Source organism: Mchenga conophoros, linkage group LG18 (genome assembly GCF_057382185.1).
Source record: "Mchenga conophoros isolate Kocher_MC1m ecotype Shallow Benthic linkage group LG18, M_conophoros_male_GT1.1, whole genome shotgun sequence".
Taxonomy (NCBI): Eukaryota; Metazoa; Chordata; class Actinopteri; order Cichliformes; family Cichlidae; genus Mchenga; species Mchenga conophoros.
In genome coordinates this window covers 27,255,344-27,280,538 of record NC_140543.1, presented here as the reverse complement: position 1 = coordinate 27,280,538, position 25,195 = coordinate 27,255,344, and the positions used below count along the sequence as shown (strand labels likewise).

The 25,195-nt window shown below is 41.0% G+C and overlaps 2 protein-coding genes across 3 annotated transcripts; both read right to left on the bottom strand.

Annotated features, from left to right (window-relative positions):
• Positions 1-587: 587 nt before the first annotated feature.
• Positions 588-12,845, bottom strand: LOC146554034 (transferrin receptor protein 1-like). The gene is made up of 18 exons (XM_085253649.1): positions 12,721-12,845; positions 8,799-8,848; positions 8,056-8,293; positions 7,555-7,741; positions 7,231-7,456; positions 7,029-7,151; positions 6,480-6,575; positions 6,068-6,207; positions 5,818-5,969; positions 5,610-5,729; positions 5,383-5,468; positions 4,980-5,043; positions 4,461-4,528; positions 4,295-4,359; positions 4,088-4,181; positions 3,753-3,974; positions 3,338-3,496; positions 588-3,054 (listed from the first exon to the last, which is right to left on the bottom strand). The coding sequence occupies exons 2-18, from the start codon at positions 8,829-8,831 to the stop codon at positions 2,812-2,814; spliced, it is 2,316 nt and encodes a 771-aa protein (XP_085109775.1). The 5' UTR covers positions 8,832-8,848; positions 12,721-12,845; the 3' UTR covers positions 588-2,811.
• Positions 12,846-18,812: 5,967 nt separating this feature from the next.
• On the bottom strand, positions 18,813-24,293 carry ints15 (integrator complex subunit 15). Of its 2 annotated transcripts, XM_085255211.1 has the most exons (9): positions 24,045-24,293; positions 22,848-22,946; positions 22,087-22,288; positions 21,757-21,978; positions 21,249-21,414; positions 20,862-21,139; positions 20,515-20,752; positions 19,659-19,698; positions 18,813-19,238 (listed from the first exon to the last, which is right to left on the bottom strand). In XM_085255211.1, exons 3-9 carry the CDS (start codon positions 22,279-22,281, stop codon positions 19,004-19,006), a joined length of 1,374 nt encoding a protein of 457 aa, XP_085111337.1. In that variant the 5' UTR covers positions 22,282-22,288; positions 22,848-22,946; positions 24,045-24,293; the 3' UTR covers positions 18,813-19,003. The 2 variants fall into 2 exon arrangements, with proteins under 2 accessions (XP_085111337.1, XP_085111336.1); XM_085255210.1 differs by lacking the exons at positions 22,848-22,946; positions 24,045-24,293 and adding an exon at positions 22,686-22,799.
• Positions 24,294-25,195: the final 902 nt, after the last annotated feature.

Sequence of the window (25,195 nt, the reverse complement as noted above, 5' to 3'; positions counted from 1 at the left end):
GGTCAAAGACCCAGAAACCCTGACATATATGGTGTTGCTTTGCCTCTCCAAATGGCACAACAGGCTCAGCAGATAGAATAACATTAAAACAACAAACCTTATGTACAAACAAGAAGTGTCATTTCAACATAAACTGTAGGTTTGTGTCTGTGTCTCATGCATTTTTGGTTAAAACATGTTTATTATTCCTTTACTGAAGTTATTCACACTGAGTAGAATGGCCAGAATTATTTCTCAAGAGTAGTGATACTTCATAATAATATTACTCAAGTAAAACTACTCAAAAAGTTACATTTACTTTTTTCCAAAAAGTAAATGTAATTGGTTACTACCCACCTCTGATAAGACAAGAGAAACCCTCATTGGGGGAGTTAGAGACTGAAGAGGACGCCAGATGACCACGAGAACCATGATCACCAGCACCATTAAGCAAGGCACCGAATAATGAAAAAGGTCACTGGTAGTTTTGTTTTAAGAACTAAAGCAATAAGCTAATGTACAATACAGTGCCAAATTTTATTAGTAGCCTAACAAACAAGACAAAGTGTCCATGTTATTGAGAATGAATAATGAAACTAAGACTCCAATAGCTGTGATTGTTTATTGCAGCAATGAAACAAAACAACTGAAATAAAGCAAAGCAAATGTGCGCACAGTTTGAGAGAAAGGAAAAAGAACAAAGAAAAGAAAACCACGCACAATAATAATCGAGCATTTTCAAACATTCTTTAACAAGGGTTACATTTTCCCCCTTTGATCCAAAACTCATCTGCTAATTCTTACAAGCCAGTGCTGAAAATGGAGTTGCAATTTCCAGAACCTGCCTCATTATAAACCAACAGGATTAAGGTAAAAATCCCTCAAATGACGAATGGTTAATGCATCATGTTAACAAGTTTGATGAACTACAATCAGTCAGATGGGTTTTGGACAGAATCCTGCTTTCAGTCATTTGAAATGGACTCGCATCCATTTGTTTTCTGTCTAGCAACTCTGTTTTAACACCAGTTTGATTCTTAGAGAAACAGGAAAAAAATAAAAAATAAACTGAACCCTGATACATGAAAACGAAACAATCCAAGTATTCGTCAGCTCAGAAACAAAAGAAGAGGCACAAGGAAATCTCAGTGAATTCATCAAAGGAGAAGGTACAATGAACTTTAATTCATTAGACTAACTCCATAACACAGAGTGGGGGCTGATTATGGAGACACGCTGTTGTAACCACATTACACATTTGTGCTTTCCTTAAAGCAAAGACACCTTCCATATGCAAAGAAAAGACCAGAGCAGACCAGCGTTCGCTTCAAAACAGACCGTCTCGCTAAAAACAAGCACATCAGCTGCTTGGCCTCACTAATGACACAGACACTGATCTGTGATCAGGTGCTCTGGGTGCCAACCTGCCTGTCTAGAGAGGAACGCTGAAGAAGTTAGCATGGAACGCCAGATGGGATTGCAAAGATGCAAACGTGTGCGATGTGTAGCTTTGTACTGTATATACACATTATGGGAAACACTGTCCCCGATAATAAAAAACATCCACCCCTACAGTGAAATATGGAGGGCACTGCCTCCGATACGGCACACACTGGTAGGCAAAAACTACCTTCTGTTTTTCACATTATGGAAATCACTGCTCCCGATAATGCCATCAAGATGAGAAGTGTACATGCACCAAAGGACAGGTACGGGTAAATATTGTCAGGTGTGATGTGTGAGCTGGCATTGCTCAGAGACCAGTTCAGTGTCAGTTGACAGAGGGGAAAGAAAAACTGTTGTGTACCAGCTGTCGGTGCACATGTACACTTCTTTTAGCAGATGCTGCTTTTGTCATTTCGACAGTATAACTGTCATAATTATGGAAGACACTGCCCCCGATAATTATACTTTTTTTTATATAAAACGTGAATAAAAACTATTTATAGTGAACCCTGCCACTGATAAATAAATAACACAATAAATAAACATACGGTTTCTGTTTCAGTGCCACATGGTTGAGGACCTTTTCCCCTGCTTTGACAGGTCTGCACAGATTAGCTCCAAAGCCAAAAAATGTGTTTCGTATTTGATTCAGATCATTTTTAAAAAAAATTCAATTCTTGCATATAATTAGGACTTTTTTCCCCCCCATTTAAAGTAGCCGATTATTCCAAATCTGTGTGCACTGTTGCTGCTGCATGCTGTAAATCAATCTGCACTTCTTTCAGCAGCTGCATCTATTTTCTGACTTGAGTTGTGTAGCAGAATCAGCACAGTATGGGATATTTTAGCTACCAATAGAAACCAGCTCAGGTTTGAACACCAAGCCGCAGCAGCAGTAGCAGAAATACCAGCAGTTTGCCTCGTGGTAAACAAATACAAAGTCATTAGCTTATTGTTATCATACTGCGGTCTAAAGATCTGAGCTGGCAAACACAGTCTTTACTGTGATTCTGACCTGATACTGTTCTGGAATTAAAGAAAAAAAAAATCCAACTCATTCAGAGGTAACACCAATTTAAAGTAGTACTTCCACATAACATTTGTTGACATTACTAGCACCATGTGATTTAAGACTGTGATAACTAAATACCACATGTTCAAATTCAAGATTCTTAGAGGGTTAAGTCCTTTTAAGGCAGAAGGCTTACAAACCACTTTGCAACATGTTTGGCTTTAAGAGAATTTTAGATAAAAGGAAAATGAACATCGTGGAAATGATATGATGACTTTGTAGATATCTGCTGAAAACGTGGTGATTAATCACAACAGCACTGCCTGTTGTAATAAGAGGGCCAAACCATGAACAAGGGAGGGAAAAGGACTTTTCTAGATTTCATTATCCAGAGACCAGATGTCCCCTGCTAGGGAGTTGGCACAGGTCTGAATGGTCCAGGTCGCCTGGGCAAACTGGTTGCGGAACAGCTTGGCGTCTGCGTCGGGGTCGGCAGTCGTCAAAGAGTCGAGGTGGTTGGTCAGAGCTTTGAGGGTGTGGTTACCAGAGCCCAGCAGGATGTGACGGAAGGGGCTGTCTCTGGGAGAAACGTAGGGTGACAGGAAGTTCCTTTCCACCTATAGCAAGAAGACGGACATCATGAAAGAGCTGGATAAAAACCAACGTTATCAACAAATTTATTGGACAGTCCCGTCCTTTGAAAAGCAGAAAGCAGACACTGAACACTACCTACATCAACTATTACACTTGACTGTGATTAAAATGTGATGCATCCCATTTAATATACGATCCAAAGGTAGCTAAACCAACACTAAAGTTGTAATTTCAGCTCATCAAAAGCAGAGGTGGCAGCTTGTGAAATCAACTAAACTTGATGGGCTGAGTTTTTTCCCCCCTTACCGTCATGATGCGGTCATTGATCACGCGGCACATCTCGATGTCCTCCAGGTCACTGTTCTGGATGTCGGCTGCCAGCGCGCTAGAGGCACGGCTGTAGGAGCCAGAGGCCATGATCAACCACCGCACTGTCAGAGCTTTGGGCAACAGCTGGGGCTGCATCTGCAAGCACACAAACATGCAGGGATGACTTTTCTCCCACAAACTCAAGTTAGTAAGCTGGACATTCAAGACCTGAACACAGCTTTGTCTTCTATGATGAGAGGAGTAACCAGGCAAAACAAACTGATTCAAAACTGATCATTTAAGTTGAGTGATGAAAAACACGACAACAGTCAAGTTGCTCCTGATTTCTGCAGCCCTGCTCTCAACAAGGTAAATACTATCTTCATTTACAAGGACACTGGTGAGCACTCACCCTCTGAACAGCCTTGACCTTCCCATTAATCTGAACCACGTGGCTGCGTATGAGCTGGTTGTACTTCTTCAGGTCCATCTGCAGCAGGTGGTCATGGACCAGCCTCAGTGCTATGTGACCTGCAAATTGGCCCGCTCTCACAGCCAGCTGAGGAACCTGGCTGGCTGTGACAGAGTTCAGGTTTTCTCGGGTGTCCAGGTTTGTGCTAAAGTGCGGGTAGTCCTGAGGAGGCACACAGGATGTTTTAAGAACTACTCTCAGATCTACAAAGTTGGCATTAGTTAAAAGAGTTCAGAAACTATTTAAGAACTTGTAGTACAGAAGAATTCACTTACTGAACTTCCAGAGTGGAATCTGAAAGCGACTGAGGGAATGCCGGAGAAGGCGAGGAAAGGATACGCAGCACTGTCCATCCTCAGAGGCTCCAGACTTCAAAATCAAACGCAAAAAAGAAGAGTGAGAATGACAGCCTACTTTCAAACAAGAAGGCTGTGATAATCATCACTGGCTATACTTTGTTATCTTTAATTAGACGGACTCACATAGCAGACTCCCAGTTGTTCTTTCCAAACTGAGAAAGAAGAGAATTGTCCTTGTCATAGTTCACCTAAGAAGAAAACAAATACTTTGATTAAACTCTTGTTTTATTTTACAAATAAAACTGACCAACAGAATTATTTCTGCAGAAGAGATCAGCTGTGGAGTTACCTCTTTCAGAGCGTTTTGGACCAGGCTGTGCAGCAACGGGCTGGCTGCTACTTTAAACCCATTCTGCCCTAGAATAACAAGACCACTAATATTTAGTTATCCTGAAACATAAGTGATGCTTTTTGCATGTGTATGTAAAAGTTTGACATTAAACAACTTCATGGGTAAATGGTAAATGGCCTGTATTTGTATAGCACTTTACTAGTCCCCAAGGACCCCAAAGCGCTTCACATATCCAGTCATCCACCCATTCACACACTGGTGATGGCAAGCTACATTGTAGCCACAGCCACCCTGGGGCGCACTGACAGAGGCGAGGCTGCCAGACACTGGCGCCACCGGGCCCTCTGACCATCACCAGTAGGCAACGGGTGAAGTGTCTTGCCCAAGGACACAACGACCGAGACTGTCCAAGCCAGGGCTCAAACCGGCAACCTTCCAATTACAAGGCGAACGCCCAACTCTTGAGCCACAATCGCCCCAGGGGTACAAGAAGTCTGCATCCATGGAAGTAAATACCTGTCACAATGCCATCCAGGTTGATGTAGGTGAATGCTTTCATGCTCAGAGAGGACAGATAACCCTGGAACAAAGAAATATCCAATATATGAATGAGACTGAGCACAATCACTAATAATTATCCTCCTCAGAATAAGTCTATTCATTTACGTCTTCTTTAATGGGCATTTGTTTTTGGTCTACATCTTTTGACTTATTTGAGCTATCCTATAAAATCCTGATGTACGAAGAAGAAGACATCCTGGGCTTTCCATTGATATCTCATGCATTTGGGGGGGGGGGGGGGGGTCTCTTTTAGCACCAAAGATGAAGGAAATCGCAAAAAAAGTACAATGAGAAGATTTATTTTTGTTGAGTAAAAGAAAAATGCAGCTAATCTAAACCTTTGCCATGCACTTCTTACCTCCAACCACTCGGTGGCGCCAACACTCCCATACTCTCCCGCACTCCAGCTCGCAAACACAATACTCCTCCTCGGTTTGAATCCATCTATCAAAGTGGAAGCACAATTAATCAAACTCATGAAGCCAGCATGTTCTTTAGCTGCTCAGTATCTGACGTGAAGTGTACATCCAGGATCATTTTATTTGGAAATTAAAAACCAAACATCAGCTGCCGACAGGTGCTCACCGTTCTTCACCATGTCAGAGATGGAACGCGCCAGCTCGACGAGGACGCTGGTGCCCACGCTTGATGCTGCAAAGCCCGGGCCCCACGCATCCCTCTGGGCCCCAATGACCACGTATCGATCTGCAGACGGTCACAGGACATTCATCACTCGCATCGTTTCCATATTTCCTGATCACAGGATCTCTCTCATTACTCATCTTTGCTGTACCTGCATCCACAAAGCCTTTGATGACCCCAAAGACATTATTTATCCTTTTCTCAGTAAGGACATTGTTGACTTCCACAGTAATAACATCGCTCTCATCTCCGAGTCTATTGATGCTCCCCCAACCATTTGGCTGAGTTCTACCCCCGAGCTGCCTGTGGGATGCAGACAAACATCAACCCTTTATTGATGCCCTGTTTATTACAAGCTTCAACCATCTTTCTGATACCAGTATGATGTTTGTGAGTCTTACCTCAGAATGTTCATTCCCATGCCTGTTGTGATAGTCTGAGCCAAAATATTTGGCAGGCCTGAAGACTGCACAGGTGGAAACTGGGTGTGGTTGAAGGAGGGGAAGCCTGGGGTGTAGGGATCCCCAGAGCCCATGTGGACCTGTGGGAATCAGACAGATGAAAAGATGATCTTAGAGTGGATCATGACATCTTTTCAAAGGTAGCTTTAATCAAACTAAACACATGAACCCCATTATTATTGTGGTTATCATTTAGATTATTGCACTGGTAGAGGAAGCGCAACTACTTCCTCTTATGAACAGTGCTAGGTTTAAATGCACTTCACAACATGTGTATTGTCAACATGTCGAAAATCTGAGTGTTTTTTTCCAGGTGATTTACACCTGAGGAGTAAAAACTGTCTTCACTCACATGTCCAAAGAGTGGAGTGCTCTCGCCGATCGAGTAATCAGCAGGGTCTGGGTAGATCAGCACAGCAGAGGCGTTCACTTTGGCTGCATTGGCTACCTATAAGCAGAGAAACAAGGCAATGGGAAGCTAAGATCACCAACAGTAAAATTATTCGAATGAATCACATAATATAAAACGAAGTTTCATGGTAAAAAGGGGAAACGCGAGTCTTTGTTTACATAATTTCTTCTGCGATGAATAAAGTATGATTCTGATTCAGTTGGGGAGAAAGAGGATGAGATGGAGATGACAAAGGAGAATGCAGTGATGGAGGAGGCAGATGAAGGAAAGGAGGAGAAAGATTATGAGAAAAGTATGAAAATATAAATCTGCAGATCTTAAAAGGTCATATAGTTCGGAAGGTCTCGCCTGTACAGAAACACACACACGAAAATTCTAATGGAATTCTACTGAAGGTTAAGAACAGAGGACATCTACAAATATTGACAAGTACCACAGGGAATAAAGTCCTGTTCAAATGATGTTCCACCTTATTTTGAAACCACCCACCTTCTCAGCAAAGCTGATCCTTCCAGCTCTGACCAGCATCACCCTGTTATTCATGTCGATGTTCATGTCCTTTAACTGCCTCAGGTCATCTTCCTGTCCATAATGGGCATACAGCACTGCACCCTGGAGCCATCAGAAACAGAAATGTCACTGCAAGTGTCACTGTACATTTCTCCTACTCATAATTTAGCCTTCTGATTACCCTTGCTGTTCCACTGGCGCTGTAGGACAGGAAACCCGTTGGACGTTCCTCTGATCCGTTCTTGAAAACTATTCTGTTGTATCCAGATGCTGGGGGGTCCTGAACCTTGACAAAGTGCTCATCAGTCCAGGTCTTCATGCCGTACTCCTTAAACTTTGTTATCACCTTGTTCCCCAGATCTTCATCACCAGGAGAACCAGCCCGGTGGTTGCTACTGGTCAGCTGACTGTGACAGGGAAAACAAAAACTGGTTACTTACTGTTAAAAATACAACACACATAACAAAATGTGTGCAGTGCTGCAGTGCATGGAGCTTCTATTCACCCAAGGACAGCGTCCATACTGGATGTAGTCAGTTTTTCAGCAAGAAGCTTTTTTACATCATCCCAGTCCATGAGGGGAGCAGCACCGGTCTCATGGGCGACAGAAACGTCTTCATAGCGGAGAGCAGAGGGTGCACAGGTGGGAGCCAAATCCTTATTCCGATGGACCAGGTAGCCAATCAAATAGCCTGAAAGTGGCAGTGATTCCAGATAAGGGATGGGAACAGATCAACTGAATTAAGTGGTGCAAGCCAAACCCTGACTGAAGTGTCTCACTCAGATGACAACTCAAAGCTAAGCCATGTTTTTCTAGATAAAATGACACATGGTAAGTCCCCTCACCACACCCACACACGGGAAAATTATGTTAAAATAGCTGTCGGACAGTGAACTTCCACTTTTTCACAAGTAACACACAATCCAACGGGACAGATCCCCAAAGAACCACTCAAGTTATTGTGCACTAAATTAAAGAGAGTTTCTTCCTTCCTCCCTCTCTTACCGATGATGAAGATGAGGAAGATTGTAGCTGCCATAAAGCAGAGGTTCTTGGGTGTACGTCCAAACTTTTGAGCCACATAGGGTGTGCGATTTGAGTTGTGATTCAGGTGGCCGCCAACGCCATTTCCCCCAGTCTCCTCATCTATTTCAGATGACAGCTTCATCTCCACCTGACTGTTGTCACCCTCCATATTCTGGGTCAAGTTGAATCGTGTGTAGGAGTGGGGCTCCCCATTAAACTATCACAAATAGAAAAAGGGTAAGCAGATTAAATTATTTCAGTAACTCCCAAAGAACAGCAGTGGTTTGATTTCAGGATCTTTGCTTGGACTTACAAGAGGTAAAAGGTTTTTGCTTTTTTATGACCGAACAGAGATTTGACTGAAGAATAATTCTAGATCTCAATTTATAATAAGTGCTTTACAAACCCAAAGATCAGCTAACTGGTGGACTTTCCAGTTTCAGTGTGGCTAGCCAAACAAGAGGAACCACTCACTAATTAAAACAAAACTTAATTATGCAATTTAACAGTTTAACATTTCAATGCATTTCTGAATATGAAACAATTGCATTTATCAAGTTCTTCCTGTGTTTGTTCCCAAAATAGAATAAAAATTAAATTCTGGTCATGCAAGTTCTCATTTTTGCAATAACAGTCATTTCAGGTGTGGAAATGATGATGTCCCGTTTAGGATGAAAGCTTAAAGCAAAGCCTGTTATTGTTGGGTTTACACTTATACTTACAATCTTGGATATTGTTGACCTTGCTTGGTCCATTGTTGCTTCTCAGAATTCTAAAAAGATAAGGAAGAAGAAAATAAGTTAAACATTGCAGAGTTGGTGAATGCAGCCACAACTGAATCTATAAAGGGTAATGAACCAACCCTCTTCTTCACGTAGTGTGCGGCTTGAATTCTTTGTGCTTCAATTTCAGTTCCCTTACAGTGCGAGCAGTGTGTTACAGTTTTACTTGTGATGTCCAAACAATACATCCCCACCTCTTGTCTAAACATCCACAGGGCTTCCTATCTTACTAACTAGAAAAACAGTGCCGTTTCCAGGCACAAAAGGCCAGTGTCCGTCAAAAAACACCATCTGAGACCCCTGCAAACTCCAACTGAATGCAAGACCACTGATTTCCCACAAAATCGTATGCCAAACAAAGCAAGGTGTCAATTTAACAAAGCCAACAAGGTTCAAAATACAAGTTCTCTACATACAATCTTAAATACTGGAATTCTCAGCATGATAAAGAAGGACCTAAAAGCATAGCTTTTTGTCTTGCTATGCTTTACAAGGTAAAAAAAAAAAAAAAAAAAACTGACCAAAATGTAACTGAACAGCTTTAAAATCCAAGAAGTGGAGTTCCTCTTCATAGGAACCACATGCAGACAATGTGAAACAATGCTGCAACATTCATACTGCAATCACAATTTCAGGGGAAGTTTCCCAACCATCAGCACACAAAGGATATTTGTTGATAAGCTATGGCCACATTACAGAAACATTTTGAATACACACATTTTGATTGCTTAACATTAACATTTTTTCCTGTATCAGAACAGGCCTTTGTGGGATTTGCTTATTTAAAAAATATATTTAAACAAATAAATAAATAAATAAATAAAAATTGATGGCTCAACGTCTCTTCCATTAGCTGTGCCCTCAAGAACAAAAAGACCAAGCCATCTCAAATCTTGTCTCATCAAGAAAAGTTTAGAATCACAGGGTTAAATCACTATCACGGTCACTGAACTTTGGCCTGATTAAAAACACTGAAAACATTGTTTTGTTGACGCCGACTTGAAATCCACATGGTCCGAGAGTTGGCATACAAATAAATTGTGCAGTCGCGGGTTGATGCATTCTGTAATGGTATGGAAGTGTTTAATAATATAATGTGTGCTGTTCACACAAATCAGGAGAAATCCTATAATTATCCTTAGGACCGATTTGCAGCTACAGATGGGAGCTCGAGATGTCTAACTGGACAGTGCGTGTGGAAGGTCTGTGTGGGCAAATGCCAAGGGGACAAACAGGCGGGCGGGCAGGCTCGGTCTAATTTGCAGCAGAAGAACACGACCTTAATAGACTTCGATGGCAAGCTTCCAAGACAGAATAGATAAAAAGCTTAATATTTCCACAAAGCAAATGAAAGCACAGACAAGTTGGAACCTGCCCTCGGTCAAGTTGTTCAGGAAACACTTTTTTTGTCTATTCTCAGCACTATGAGGTAACTTTAGAGCATGGCTTGGCAGGACTACCTAGACAACCTTCAGGGTAATAAACCAGAACCACACTGAAAAGCAGTAAAATCAGCTCTAAAAAGGACAACAAATGAGCAGCCTTATATTTTTCTTGCTCACAACTTTAAGTGTGACTGATGTGAGCTTTAGAAAGTAGAACTAGGCAAGGATTAGTCACCGTGTAAAGCTAATTGATCTCTAAGGTGGGTAGAGCCGTGTCTACAGCCGTACATACCAAGCATACCGGTTCTGAGCTAAGCCGATCCTTTAATCAGATTAGCTACTCTTTGAGACTTGGAAACATATGGATATTAATATTAAATAGAAATCAAGAATTCATATGTTCAATTTCAACAGCACTTTACTAAAAACAAGCGTTTTCACATCACAGGAGAAGCCCACTTCTGTACATCAGTTGCTGAACCATAACTATAGCCAAAAGGCACAAGCTGCATCACCGTTGAAGAGGTTTTTGAACATGTGTGTGTGCCCAAGAGATAGTGTGTGTGTCCCACCCTTCTGAGAAGGATACTGGCAGGCATGGTCCTCCACCCCCCCCCCACACACACACACACCAAGCTGTAACAGGAGATATTTGCCCCCTGTGAGCCCATGATCAAGGTTATTAAAACAAGATCTGGAACAGCGAGCCACTCTCACCAGTTATTTTGTGTTTTTCCACAAAATACAACACAGCATTTTGTCTCTTTTTACAAGTTTATCTTCCCAAAAAACATTCAAGCTGTCAGACACAGCTCCTTATCGAGTATGCCTCAAGTTCAACCTTCAAGGACTGCACAGTCCTGCAAAATATTGAAATGTCACTGTCAGGGTCAGAGAGGTGGAGTACAGTCTGGCTCTACAAATGCAACTTCCTCGTACAGAGTTCAGAACTGAACAAAACCCTTTGTCTGAAAAAAAAAAAGGGCTAACTGTTGCTTCATCATGAGGCACAATCTGGCAACAAGAACAGAGCTGTTGTAAAGATGAGGGTGATTGAGAAGGACAAAAAGCTTGGAACACACCAATGTTTTACACAATAACTGAACCAGTCACTCTCATTCACCAGATTAAGCTTCCAAAAGAAAAGAAAAAAAAACCCAACAGTTATCTATTACTGGATCATTACTTAAAGCACAATTAGTTCATAAAATAATGTAATTACCACAATGCACTTGCACTACACCCCCTATGTTAATTACACATCCAAATACCACACAATTAGGTGGAAACCTCACCCAAGCACAGAGTTAACCTTAGCTGAAATAAAACCAGCATGTGAGAAACTTACCTGACCATTCACCAATGTACAGGAAATAACGCGCTTTATAGTTTAGACTGTATATATTGAAATATAGCTAAATGTTGCTTCCTAAGAGGAAAAGAACAACATGTGAGGTAAGCGGTGTATAGGAGTTATTGTAGAGTAGCAGATCATGTGATAGTCACACTGGGGGAAAAGCAGGGCAAGCAAATCCTTTTTTTAAGAAGTATTTTTAAACAGCAGGAAATTCTGAATTCAAACCATCAGAAGCGACACTGGATGACCTTGAATTTACTAAACAGAGATTTCAGGAGAGTTTTGTTTCCTGTTCACTTTCACTATTGTGGGTTCTACTCTAATACCGCAGCGTGTGTCTCTTCGGCACAATTTAGCCCTCTATACCTATATAACAGTACTACAGAGTACTGTCGGCAGTATTATATTAAAACTGCACCCATTAAGACAATGACAGCTCGCAGTTTACAGGGCTGTCAAGTTCACCCACTGCTGCTCCGAGAACTCATCCACAGCGAGAGCCAGCTTCACGTGTTTTATGTGAGACAATTTGTCACCTTTATTTAGACCAGCGAGTTAGATTATCTGAGAAGTTCCTGAAAATCTCCCAACCATGTGCATCTTCATTATCCTATATTTAGCCGCCAGTAGCTTGTGTGACAAGGTCAATGAGAAGGCTCGACACTGGCCCGGTTACCTCCACGTTACAGGAACGGGTCGTTACGAGGACCTGGCGTTAGCTTACACCGGAACAATACTCCGCAATGCTGGCTGAACGTGACAACCGGCCTGCTTCATTATGGCGCCCTGCAAGCTGCAGCGTGTAGCTCGCGAGACAAAGTGACAGGTGACGTTCGCGAAGACACCGGCTACCTACGTGCACGTGCTCGGATACGGAGCTAGCAAATTTGCTCAAAGTTTGACACATCAGTAAACTGAATATGAGATATATAAACATTTTAATACATCGCACTCTGAGGAAAGCGAAAGATGGCCATGTGCCATCTGCATCGAGTCTTATTTATTTTAACTACAATAAGCTTTAACACTTCCCCAGCTCGACTTGAAATAGTGTAGCTAGGCCTTCATTTTTTTTTTTTTTTTTTTTTACTGTTATCGTTTCTTTTCTTTCAAAGCTCACCTTCTCCCCAGCACAACCCAACCTGAGTGACCTTCTGCTGTGTAACACGCGGTTCCTTCTTCGGTCGGCGCTCTTCCACCCTCCAGCCAGGAATTACGCTGCACTCACCAACTACCCCGCTTATTATTGGCCGTGCAGGATCTACGCACGCGTGACGTCAACACAGCGGAAACGTCAAAGCGCCCATTTTTCTTTTTTGCAGCCTTTATTACCGTCAAATCGAACTATGAGCCAGTATAAAGCAAGGTATGGATATCAAAGAGGCAGTAGGTGTTGTGAAACAGAGAAGGAAAGGGGGCAATAAAGAACGACAGGACGGCAATAAGCTCGCTTTTTCTTTAATTTGTGACGAAATCTTCATCGTAAAGTATTGCTCTATTTCTTTCACAAAAAGTAGACGTTTTTTTCTGACAAATGTACATTTGTGCATGTGGTACTTGGAAGCGTCTTTGTCACAACAATCAATGCAGCCAAATTAAACATTTTTACTATAAAGCAACAAAATGACATAAAATAGTATCAACTATTAAAAAAGAAGGGGAAAAACAACAATATGTAAATGACAAGACCAAAATAGAGGGACAAGGAGATTATTCGCAGAACATGAAATTTGCTGTTCTGCTTCAATTTGCTTTTGTTTACACAAAAAGTATTTGGATAAAATCTATGGATCAGCTTAACTAAAATTTCAATGTGTGTTCATTGTTTTTATTAAGGTCAAAAATGCCACAAATGTGAGGATGGAATATACAGCATGTTTCTTCCTAAAAGAAAGGTAAAAGGAAAGAGAGGAGGATTTGCACTGCATGGCACATGAATAATGCCAGATTCTTTCTGCAAATACCAGCTGGTTCTGAAGGTATTCATCATGCAGTTGTGTTTATATATTTATAAGTATGAGGAGGCACTAACAAAGAATAACCTATTGTAGATGAGGGATTATGTGGTATAATAAAGCAACCAATCTTTAACTTAAACTAAAATGTTCCAAATCACACAAAACAGAAATGCATACAGATGGAAGAAGGCCTCTGTCAGTGATGGAGACTACTTATTTGATAAAATATTTCTAGAAGCTAATGAACATAACCAAGTATGTGTGTATGTGTGTTTGATAACTCACAATATTAAAGTTGTCAAAGAAGACTAATAATATTCTTCCAAGCTTCTCCATCTTTACTTGTACGTTTAAAGTGCAAATTATGGAAGATGCAAACTTTTACTGAAATCCAATCCTGAATTCTGCTGGATAAGCTTTTTTTATAATAGCTTCAGCTTTTTTTTTTTTTAAGAATCATAGTGTGCTGCGCTGTGGCCTTGTACCATATCTACCCTTCAAAATTATAGTTTATAAAGTCTAGAATGAATATTATAACCAGAAAATTAGAAATTACCATTTATATCTATGTAAGTAAATATACTTTTAAAATGTCCTAATAAAATATTATAACTGTACTTTTTTCCCTCTGGTATTTTTAGTATTTTGGTTGTGTTTAAAACCACAGTCTACCTTGAATGACCTTTCCAGATAAATCGTGGCTTTTCTTCCATCAACTGAAACCTTGAAATGAGGAACAGCAGACATGATAGCGGTCAGGACTGTTTTTTTTGTGTTTTTTTTTATCTGTGTGTGTGTGTGTGTGTTTGGGGGGGGGGGGGGGGGGGGGTGTCATACACCCACAGTCCAAAAACAGTGTTGTCTTTGTGCTGCAGCTGTGAAAATGTCTAGAAGAAGACAAGACGTGAAGGTCCATTGACTGTGGTCAGTGTCTGAAGTTTTCCCATTTCTGCTTTTCCTTCCCACACAGCACAGAAGTAAAGACAATGCTTTATATTCAGAATTAATACAGAGCAGTATTCTACCACTAAGCCTAGGAGTGCAAAGTTTGGAAATTTCCACTGGAGCCAAAGTTGGTAAATAATTCAGTGCAAAGACTGATGCTGTCTGGCCTTTAGTAGCCAAAAAAGGAGACGACATTGATAATTTGGTTATTATACTACTCACTGTCATGTTCATTCAGACAGGGTTGACCAATCAATAACCTCTGGGATTGGGCATTGGGGTGGGCAGCAGCGAAGCAGTCGCCACTGATGGTAAATTATTAGTAAATCTTTGTAAACAGGTCTTTGTAAACTTTTTTTGATGGCTGGTTTTGCAATCTCGTTTATTTGCCATCACTTTTAATTATTGATTATTGAACCAAAACAAGCGCGATTGTGAAATTGTCCCTGTAATTGCTCTTTTGGGTTGACTTAAGTAATTGCATGTTTATGCCCAACATCAGGCTGCTTACATGTATTTTGCAGAAAGCAGTCATTGAGTGACGAGAGCGCCGGCTTTAATAATGTTCCCACACCATCATTTCCCCACATTTTTGTGTCACACCTGCTTTGGAAGTCCACTTGTTTGAGAACATTCAATGCTAGGACTCAGAAGCACACTACTGTGTATATATCTCTCTCTATACAAAACAGTGGACATGGGAAACAGTGCTTTCACGTTTAAGGATTTAGAGTTCTGAAAGTTCAAGAGCATTTATTACAGCAAGACGTCGTTGTAGTTCCATGTTGGTGTAAGCCAAGAATGTAAAGTTGTCGTAAGAATTGTTTTCAGGCCGGCCTTTGTTGTCTCTTTTAATCATTACTTGGCACACTGATCCAAAGTGAGGCATCGGGTAATAATGTGTGGTGTCTGTAACAATAGTCCAACTGTGCAAGAAGAGAGGAAGAAATGTTTTCTCAGAAAAAAAGACAAGACAAAAACAAGATGTCTGGAATTTAAAAAACGAAACATTTAATAAGGCACACGTGTTCAGTGTGCACACGGAGAGAGGCTGTAAGACTCAACCGCTTTTCTGAAATCATTAAGAAATACCTCATGCAACTCCTTCCTTCCTTTCTTTCAAATAAGACTCCTGAATAGGTTTAATAGAGAGATCTCAGCAACTAGGCGTTGGGCTGCCATGAAAATTTGTGCAGACACGACATTCCTCGGAGAACGAATCCTGCAGACTGTTGAATTTTACTGTAACTGCACAAGGCTGACATTTGTTTCTCTGAATAAAATACACTCCTGTTTTCATGCACACCTGTACAATCAAATGGAATCCAAATCCAACCTGAGAGATCAGTTCTGTGTTTCTTATGAAGCTCATAATACTCCGATTTTGATGAAGCCGTCAGGAATGTTTGGCTTTAATAATGTGGTCACAGATAAAAATGGTGCTGTGCTGGCCTGTTTGCAGCTCAGAAACACCTCTGAATATTATGTTACCCCATCATAAAAGTGCACTATGGTACAATAAATTTCTTTACCGCCATTTGTTCAGTAAACTAATTTGATATGGATCAATGCCCATGTTTGTTCACACATCATTGGCTCCAAGAAGATCTTAATGCATCTTATGATCCACTAACAGTTTCACCTGCAGAGGTTTGATTTCATTTCAGAGTTTGAATGAATGAATGAAGAGTTTGTTTTTTGGTGCATCACCGTGGCAAAATCGAGGTTTTGCCTCATACATTATGTTTTTTTCCAAGGGCTGTTTGGGAAATGCTAGCATGCAGGTGATTCAGGTAAATGCTACAAGCCACTAATATTTAGGATGTGCAGGTAGCAGGGACTTTCCTCCTCTAACATGCATCACTGTGCACACATTAATACAGACTTAATAAATTAGCCAGTAAGCAGAACAGTGAATGAGAGAAGATAATATCCTTTCTAGGTGTATTTTTTCCAAACTGAAAAGCAGCACGGCTTTTTTTTTTTTTTTCAAACTTACACACTGCTGCTAATGAAACCTTCATCTCAGGAGCTTCTTGGAAGCTTTCAGGACGATATGGGAAAGAATCATCCTGAGTTTCCCATATCACCGTTAAATCCCCAGAAAATAACTGCTTTGTGTCCTCTTTGTGCTTGTTTCTGTCTTAAAGTGAATTATAAGATCAAGCTTTGCAGGATGTACAGTCAGCAGCATTGATCCTTGTCTTTGAGAAAAGCAAATGAGGGTGGTCCCACAGCAGCTACAGCCCGACTTACAGCTCTTTATTCAGAGACGCTTGTGTTGTTGGATATGACAGAGCAAACCTGTTAATGACAGCTTTGATGCCATGTACTGTACATATTCACTCAGAGAATAGAATCAGTTACACGAGTCCCCCCACAAAAACTAGGTGAAAGATACTTGTTTTTATTCTTTGAGTCCTCCAGTGACAGTTTGATTTTTATTACTTTATACCTTCAGATCGACAGGTGCCGAAACTGCCGGTGACTTCCAGACTTGTTGCTGTATTTGTAAGAGAGGAAGTGTAAGCAGAACCACTGAACACCTGCACTCTGTGCAAAGCAAAGTGAAGAAGGGGAAGAGGTCGTTTTGTGCCATGATTTATTTTGCTGATATGTTGTTTCAAGCATGAATGAACTTTACGAGTTCACAGTTAAAGATTGAAAACCTAGTGTAACATTTAGTCCAGGCACTGCAGACGTTCACCACTTAAGTAGTTCACCACTTAAACTAGTCCAGCCATCTAGTTTATGGTTAGCTTGCAGTTCTGAGGGAATCAGCCCCAATGTAGGTGGTGGTGCATCTGTGTGACTGAGGCGGTGTTCCTGCAGAAACCTTGCTTCTGCAGCTGTTAACACACAGTCCAGCCCAACCATACAGTCACACCTCTGGCAAGGGTGAACTGAACCAACACAAACCAAAATATCCTCTGAAACCCCGACGGAAAAATCTGTTACAGTAAGAGCACAGATGAAACTAGCTATGGTCAGCATGTGTGGCAACATGGTGCAGCATAATTTTCTAATGTTAATTAGTACAAGAACGTATCAAATGTTGAAACTGAAATTTAATGGCAGTAACACATAAAAAAAGCTGGTAGAGTCAGTTACCTACGAAATGTTGGAACATCTAATATCTGATGAGGTTAAATAGTTGCATGATCGGAAATAGAAAAGCTATTTAATGTTGGCCATACACTCCTTTCTTATTTCATCAGGACAAAGAAGACAGAGTGTTGCTAAAAGGAGAAACTACATATCTTGATGATATGCGACATATCGCATTCTGCTCTAATTTACATTTTCACCAAACCACACACTAGAATGCAAAATCTGAGTCCGCCCGGCCGGTTTCATTATCATTTGTAGAAACAAAGCTCACACGCTCTTTCTCATCGATCCCGCCTTTTTAACTTTAATACTATCTCCGTGTGTCACCTTTGAAGGCCCAACAGTAAAGCATCATTTTCTAGGAAGAGATTATCCTTATCACTGCCTCCGCCCATGAGATGTGTGTGTGTGGGGGGGCAAACAGTCAGCACATGCATGAACATACTACAATCAGCCTTAAGCTGTGGCGAAATGCATTTGTGAACTGGATTCCATTTTGCCGCCACATGCTGACACTCTGTTGGAGCGGATTCAAGACTTAATGTATCCTCGCACCTGTTCCAGGATGGAATGAAGGAAATCTACGTGCACCTCTGTTAGTGCAATTCCAGTAAGAACAGAAAAGGAAGCACAAGGGCTAACAATGGCAACAATACTGATCAAAATAACATGAATAGATTGAAAACTATTCACTTCGTTCTAAGCACGTTATAAGGAAGTGAAGCAAAAATATTCAACCCTATCCTAACCTTTTGTTCTGTTAAAGGCACCCATTGCTTCTGCTATAGAGAAAATATCGCAGATGATGCAATTCTCATCCTACATGAAGGCAGCTGGGGTCTCTGAAAAGGGTGAGGTGCTGCAGTTCAATGATATGCTATCTGCCCCGCAACAGGGTGAACTTATGCACACAGGGCAGGGTTCCAAAAACTCTTGACATCTCCAAGTTATGTAATGAAGCACATTGAGTTTGGGACACGCTGAAGTCTACCTTTACTCATTTGTCCACACTCTGAGTCAAGTTGCCTCTATGCCTGCACTTGCACATGTCACGTCATGTTTTAACAGGTGGTTTGGTTAATTCCTGTAATGATGATTCAGTTTCTAACTGTCCACCTGGAAATACAAGCTCAGCGTTTCCTGCTGGAAACAGGACAACAGTGACCACAAATAGTTGGTAAAAAGAACACCACCATGATGGAGGTAAAAAAATATTTATTGGACAAACATGTAAGCCTCACAGACTTTCTCAGAAGCAAAGGTGCTAATAACATCAGACAATAAACCCTAGTTACACAAACACACATATTAATCCACGCACACAAACACTCACTTCATACTACCAAATGTCCACATGAACATCTGCCAGTGGTTTGAGGGATTTTTCTCTCAGTGGCTGGGTCGGAAGGGGAACGGCATCCCTGTCATAAAGGGCTGAGCTGGGTACTGAGGGTGAGAGGAAGGGTGTGGGGCAAGTGGCGCATGCGGGGTGTGTGCGCGGTGTGTGGGGAGTGCAGGGAGCGGGGCGATGGGTGAATGAGCGGCGTGCGGACTATAGGCCAGCGGAGATGTGTGGATGTTGTTGTAGTACATCACCGGGCCAAACAGCACCAACTGGAGCAGACTGGAAACACAAATACACAAAAAGATGAGACTGAGATGAGAAGCCAAAAGAAAACCAAAATCACAGGAATTAAATCTGTAATCAAATTGACCCTCGGACGGTTTAAGTCAAAAAAGGAACTTAAACCGTCCGAGGGTTAAAGGCACAGATACTGCATTGTTTAAATAGAATGGCTTTAGCGGTAAAATTTCTTCCAATGGGGAAGTTTGTTCGATTTCACTTCAACACCTAAACTTCAGTCCTTAACCAGCTTCCTATATAGTCTAGGGTGCTGGTTATAACATGGTACATTTATGTAATTTTGTTAAAAACAAAAACAAACAAACCCTGAAGCTGAAGCACAGTGTAGGCGACAACACTGTGGAAATATCACATTGTGAAGGGAAATGATGTACTAAACAACAAATTCTTGGATCTTACTTGTTGTGGGGGAGTCGGGAACAGATGGCCCTCAGGTCCTCTGTGAAGACAACATTATGTTTGAAAAGACAGTGTGCTAAGACAAAGTACAGCTGGTTACCTAGCTACTAAATTCTTTTCTAAAAGCTCCTTCATATATAACATTTGTTAAAGTTCCTTCAAAGTGACATTTTAAAAATCAGTTTGCCTTTAAATACTAATGCACTCAATCTTTTTAGGTCTTTAACTTAAAAGATAAGAGAAAAAATAAAGCAGTAATTGCAACACGTGGGACAAGTTTATGTACCCATCTACTAGGAAGGAGAAAGATTTCACAGGACTCTACTCAGTAGTGAAAAACTAAGTACAAGACGTGATCCAACAGCTTTTGGAGACACATTCAGCAGCAATAACTCAAAGTAATAATTTTCTGTATGACTTCAACAGTTTCTCACATTGTTGTGGAGGAACTTTGGCTCATTCTTCACTCAGACTGACATTTGGACTCTGACTGAGATGTTGTAACAGTCTAATTTTTTTTGTTTTTCAGTCACTCTGTTGTAGATTTGCTGCTTTATTTGGGATCATTATCACATGACATGATGACATGACCCAGTTTGGACCAAGCTTTAGCTGTCAGACAGGTGGCCACATATTTGACTCTAGAATACTTGCTTAGAATAATATACAGATGAGTTCATGGCAGACTTAACTGTAACTACAGCTGTGTTTTTTTGTTGTCATTTTGTTTCTTTTAGAAAATGAACTTAGAAGCCATACATGGAGCTGGATTTGAATAGCTGAATATTACATTAATTTCCAGTCTCAGGCACAACAATGTACAGGCACTCACGACACCATTTTTCCACACTGTTACCTCTTGAGCAGAGCAGGGCTCCGCTGGCCATGGCCACCTGCAGGGCTTGGGCCAGCCGGTCGAGGGCCAGCTGGGACAGTGCAAGTGTATCAGCGGAGGACGTGTGCGTGTGTTTGTCAGCCTGGTCCAAAAGTCGGGAAAGATCGGACGTCAGAGCAGCCAAGGACTCCATCTGAAGCAGTGCCAGGCGACCAAAAAGCCCCTTCTCGTTGAGTATGTTGGGCAAAAGCATTAAGACCTAAATAAGGAAGAAGGAGGAGATGGCTAATGACCTTCTCTGTGGACGTTACAAGGGTTTACGTGTACAATGTGTCTTTTACTGAATGGATCTGAACACAAACACAAACCTGTAGGACACTTAAATGGAGTGCAGAGAAGAGAGGCCCTACTTCTGGCTCATTCTCAGAGCTTCCATTGGTCAGCGCCTGCTTCTTGTCTCTGCTATAGACCAGCGGTGCTTTTATGCACCAGCGCACCAAACCCCCTAACGGTGTGACATCGAGCGAGGTGATCGGTTGGCTGCCGGAAATGGGCGAGTTCAGGAAGGTGATCAGGACTAGATGAGGGTCATCTTGAATCCACGATACTATCATCTGGAGGAGTTCGAGTGGGGGGGTGAGCTCCTCTGAAAACACACACAAAAATGTTAAATATCAGATGTTCCTCCAACGAACACAGGCGTGTCAGTCTTTTTTCAAACAGTTTCCATGTTTTTACATGCATTTTTTTTTTACCTGAAGTGAAGTCATAGAGAGTGGTGACAGCAGTGATGAACTGGCAGCAGAAGCGTGGGCTTGCACTGTGGATATTCTGCAGGGTGGGCACAGAGCCTGGGACCATACTGCAGTAATCATCTACCAGCACCTGCGCCAAGCGTACGCAGTACACACGATGGGTTCTCTGCACAGCACAAACATAATCAGAAGCCTACGATTAGTACATCCAAAGTACAGGGACACATACATGCAGTCTTTTCTTGACACATCAGGTCCAGACAGTGTCAGGAGAAAAACATAGACCTTAAAGCATCAAAGTTCCAACTGTGATAAGGGCTGGTGAAACTGGTCAAATTACACATGGCACCATCACTGAAGCAATACATCGTCCAGATGCAACGCTGTCTGCTGTCACGTATCAAAGTCTAGTGTAAGAACAGTTGTTGTGGTTGTGTTTTTTTGTCATTTCTCCCTGACCTCATGATTTCACTACTAACAACACAGGGCTGTGTGATTGAGTCCTCACCTGCAACCAGGTAGCAGCACATTCCAGGATAGGAACCCTGCCCACAGCGATAGCCATGGAGACCAATTTGCCCAGCAGTGCCATGCGGCTTTCATCTGCCTGGTTGCCTTGGAGATTAAAAAGGGCAGCAAACATAAGTTGACGGACAGCATCACGACTCTGCTCCTGAAAACAGCTGCACATGATCTCCAACAGCTGGAGCTCCTGAAGAGCACTCATTCTCTGAAATAAAGAACAAAACAAAAAAACACACTTGAGTTATTGACTGATTTCTTTTGTGTGTTTACATATTATACATTGGTGCTTAAGCATTCTGGGGTCCCAGTTTACCCTGGCTGTGGTGTTTCTATCTTTGGGTGCATGTAGAATGAACTCCTCAACCAGCTCCAGGGTTTTTGAGTCAACCTGAGGAGGCTGCCTCCCAGACTGCACCAGGTTACAGATGTAAATGTCCAGGTGGTACAGCAGCTCCTTGGCTGCACTCAGCACATCCCGAGGCAGCAATGACTGACGGATGTCACCCATCTGTAACCTGACAGAGGCACATAAACAATGTGAAAGACGTTAAATATGATGATCAGAAGTGAAGTGTATTAATGAAAAGTCCATGGTAACAAGGCTGTATCTCTTCCATCTGTGAAAGTATTAAACAGTTTTAATTCATGAAGTAACAGTGGTTCTGAAGGCTTTAAACAACACTGCATGGTGGGCTGTTAAGATGTTGCAGACTTTTTTTTTTTAATCTTGACACACTGTGACATGTGCCACAGAAAGAAAACAACACAACAAACAAAGCACATTAGATGTAACAAAAACATTAGCTTGTTTTATCATCCAAAATGACGGAACAGTGGACAGGGATTTTCTTTAAACTCTAGTTTCAAGTTAAATTATGCCTATGACTTTTGCCGTGTCTATAGTGTCAATACTTTTGGAGTGGACCAGCTCCACACTGAGTCTCCTCAATGGTCTGCTCCATCCTGCTACAGCTAGTGTTAGCTGGCAGCTAACACTAGCTGTTTCCTTCGCTACAGAGCTTACGCGTTACAGTTAACCCGGCAGTATTCAAAAAGCAGGAGTTAAGCACTTACCTCAGCAAAAGCTCTTATTTCCTTTCAAAAAATTAGCTGAAAACAGGACCACGAAAGGTCTTAAAAGACGACGGAACTGCTTCCTGCTTCTACGGAAGCCTGTGTGGCACAAAAATGACAGCCATTGACGTTCAATCATTGTCTTTAATCATGTGTATGTAAACTGGCAACGCATTAACCCTCTGATGCATGAATTATGAAAGCCTTGGTCAAGATTTTTTTCTTAAGTGCTTTTATTCTTCTCAGGACATGAAAAAAAATGTTCAACTCTTTTTTCCCCAAAAATATGTTTTTTTATAAAGTTATAAACTTGTCCACTCCAGTGGACTACATGCGCCTGAGCACTTAGCATGAAATACTGTGAATTTACTATAAAAATTAATTACCTTGTGTTCTATTGTAAATATACAAACACTTGTTTGCTTGTATCCTTTGAAAAACATCTCAGCAATTTTTTTGGAACTTTCAACTCATAAGGCCCCAATGTTTAGACGTAAATAACAAAACCAATCAACAGTCCTAGCTGTGAATCCTACACCTGAATATGGCAAACTATCTCCAACAAGAGAAACATTTTTGAGTCTACACAGTTCTATAACGATGCAGGACAGTATTACCAAGCCCTTAGTAGCATGCTGGAAGAAAACACAAACTGACATCTTAGTCTCTGCATCTCCAAACACTTCTGTGTTCATCACACCTAGGCTGTCCGTAGTTCCTATGTCTCTGTTCTGCTCTGGCAGCCACTCTCATCATCACTGGACTTATCACTGAACTCATCATCACTGCACTCATCAATGAAATCATCATCACTGGAGCTGGATGGAATTTCCTGGACTATTCTGTACGCTGCCTTATTCTTTGCTGCATTTGAAGTCTACAAAATATGATAAAATAATTATTATAGTAACTCAAACTACAGCTGATCTGCACAGAAATATACATTTTAAATGAGTAGCTTATAAATGTAACAATTATATGCTTACTTATAACCAAAACAGTCCCAAAAAACAGTGAGACAATTTATGACTTATGTTAAAAAAATATAGTGGGTAATGCATGATGTCCACTACAGTGGACACATGGTTAATCACATGGTTAATCGTAGTTTTCTACATATTAGACATAACAATTTCTTATTCCAAACAGATAATATCCTTCCCTAGATGTTACTGCATATCATCATATTTTTTTTACCTGTTGGGCTCTTTTAGCATAGAAGGATTGACAGGATATGCCAGCAGTGGTCGGCAGGGGTGACAGTTTGTCTGCCATCTTTGATTCAGAGGAAATTTACTTGCAGTTGCACTAACTGAACACTGAATTGACCTCAATGGAGCATGGCAGCAGAGAGCACTCTAGAGGCTAATATGCAGTTCCACCATAGAAACCAATGCATTAAAGAGATATGTACGTTTTAGTAGCTGTCCACTCCAGTGACCACTATGCATCAGAGGGTTAAATTAAATTAAATTAAATTAAATTATTTTTGTTTAAATTATTTTACCAATCAAAAACCAAAAATATTTCACTCTCATAATTTTATCTTTAATTCCACATAATGACACATCATACATTGGGATAGGGCATTGTTTGATTGACTGATCTATTTTATTAGAATACACACACACACACACATCTCTCTCTCTCTCTCTATATATATATATATACATATATATATATACATACATACATATATACATATATATATATATATATATATATATATATAGGAGCACTAGGTGCGGTGACTCCCAAGCTAGGCGAGTGGCTCCAGCAGATCCCGGGAACAACATCGGAGATCTCTGTCCAGAAGAGCGCAGTCCTGGGAACAGCTAAGATACTGCGCAGGAGCCTAAACAAACAAACAAACAACCATATGACCAAATCACATCTACGGATATAGTAAAGAGAGGGAACAAAATCAGTAACAATATGTAGCTACTTTGTTATAAATATAATGATGGTTAAGGATATATAATACATCCTCATTAAAACATTTAACCATTTTAATCTACATAAATGATTAAGCACCAGTGTTTGCTGTCATAGATATTTTAAGATACAAAATACCAGTTCATTTCGAAATGACTGTAATTGCTGATATGCTAATATGTGTAAGCGGAGAAAGCATCTTTAAGAATTTTTGTTACGAAAATTTGTTTAACTGCAAATGTATTTCTTAGCTCATACAGTCAGGGCCAGTTTATTGTTTTTAATGGCATAAAATGAAAAAATACCAAGGCTGCTTGCTTAGTCATCTATTTATTGACTAATGTAATCCGTTCAACACATTTCAGCAACCTGACATGTTTTATTCAACCTTTTAGCTATTTAGCTCACAGAAC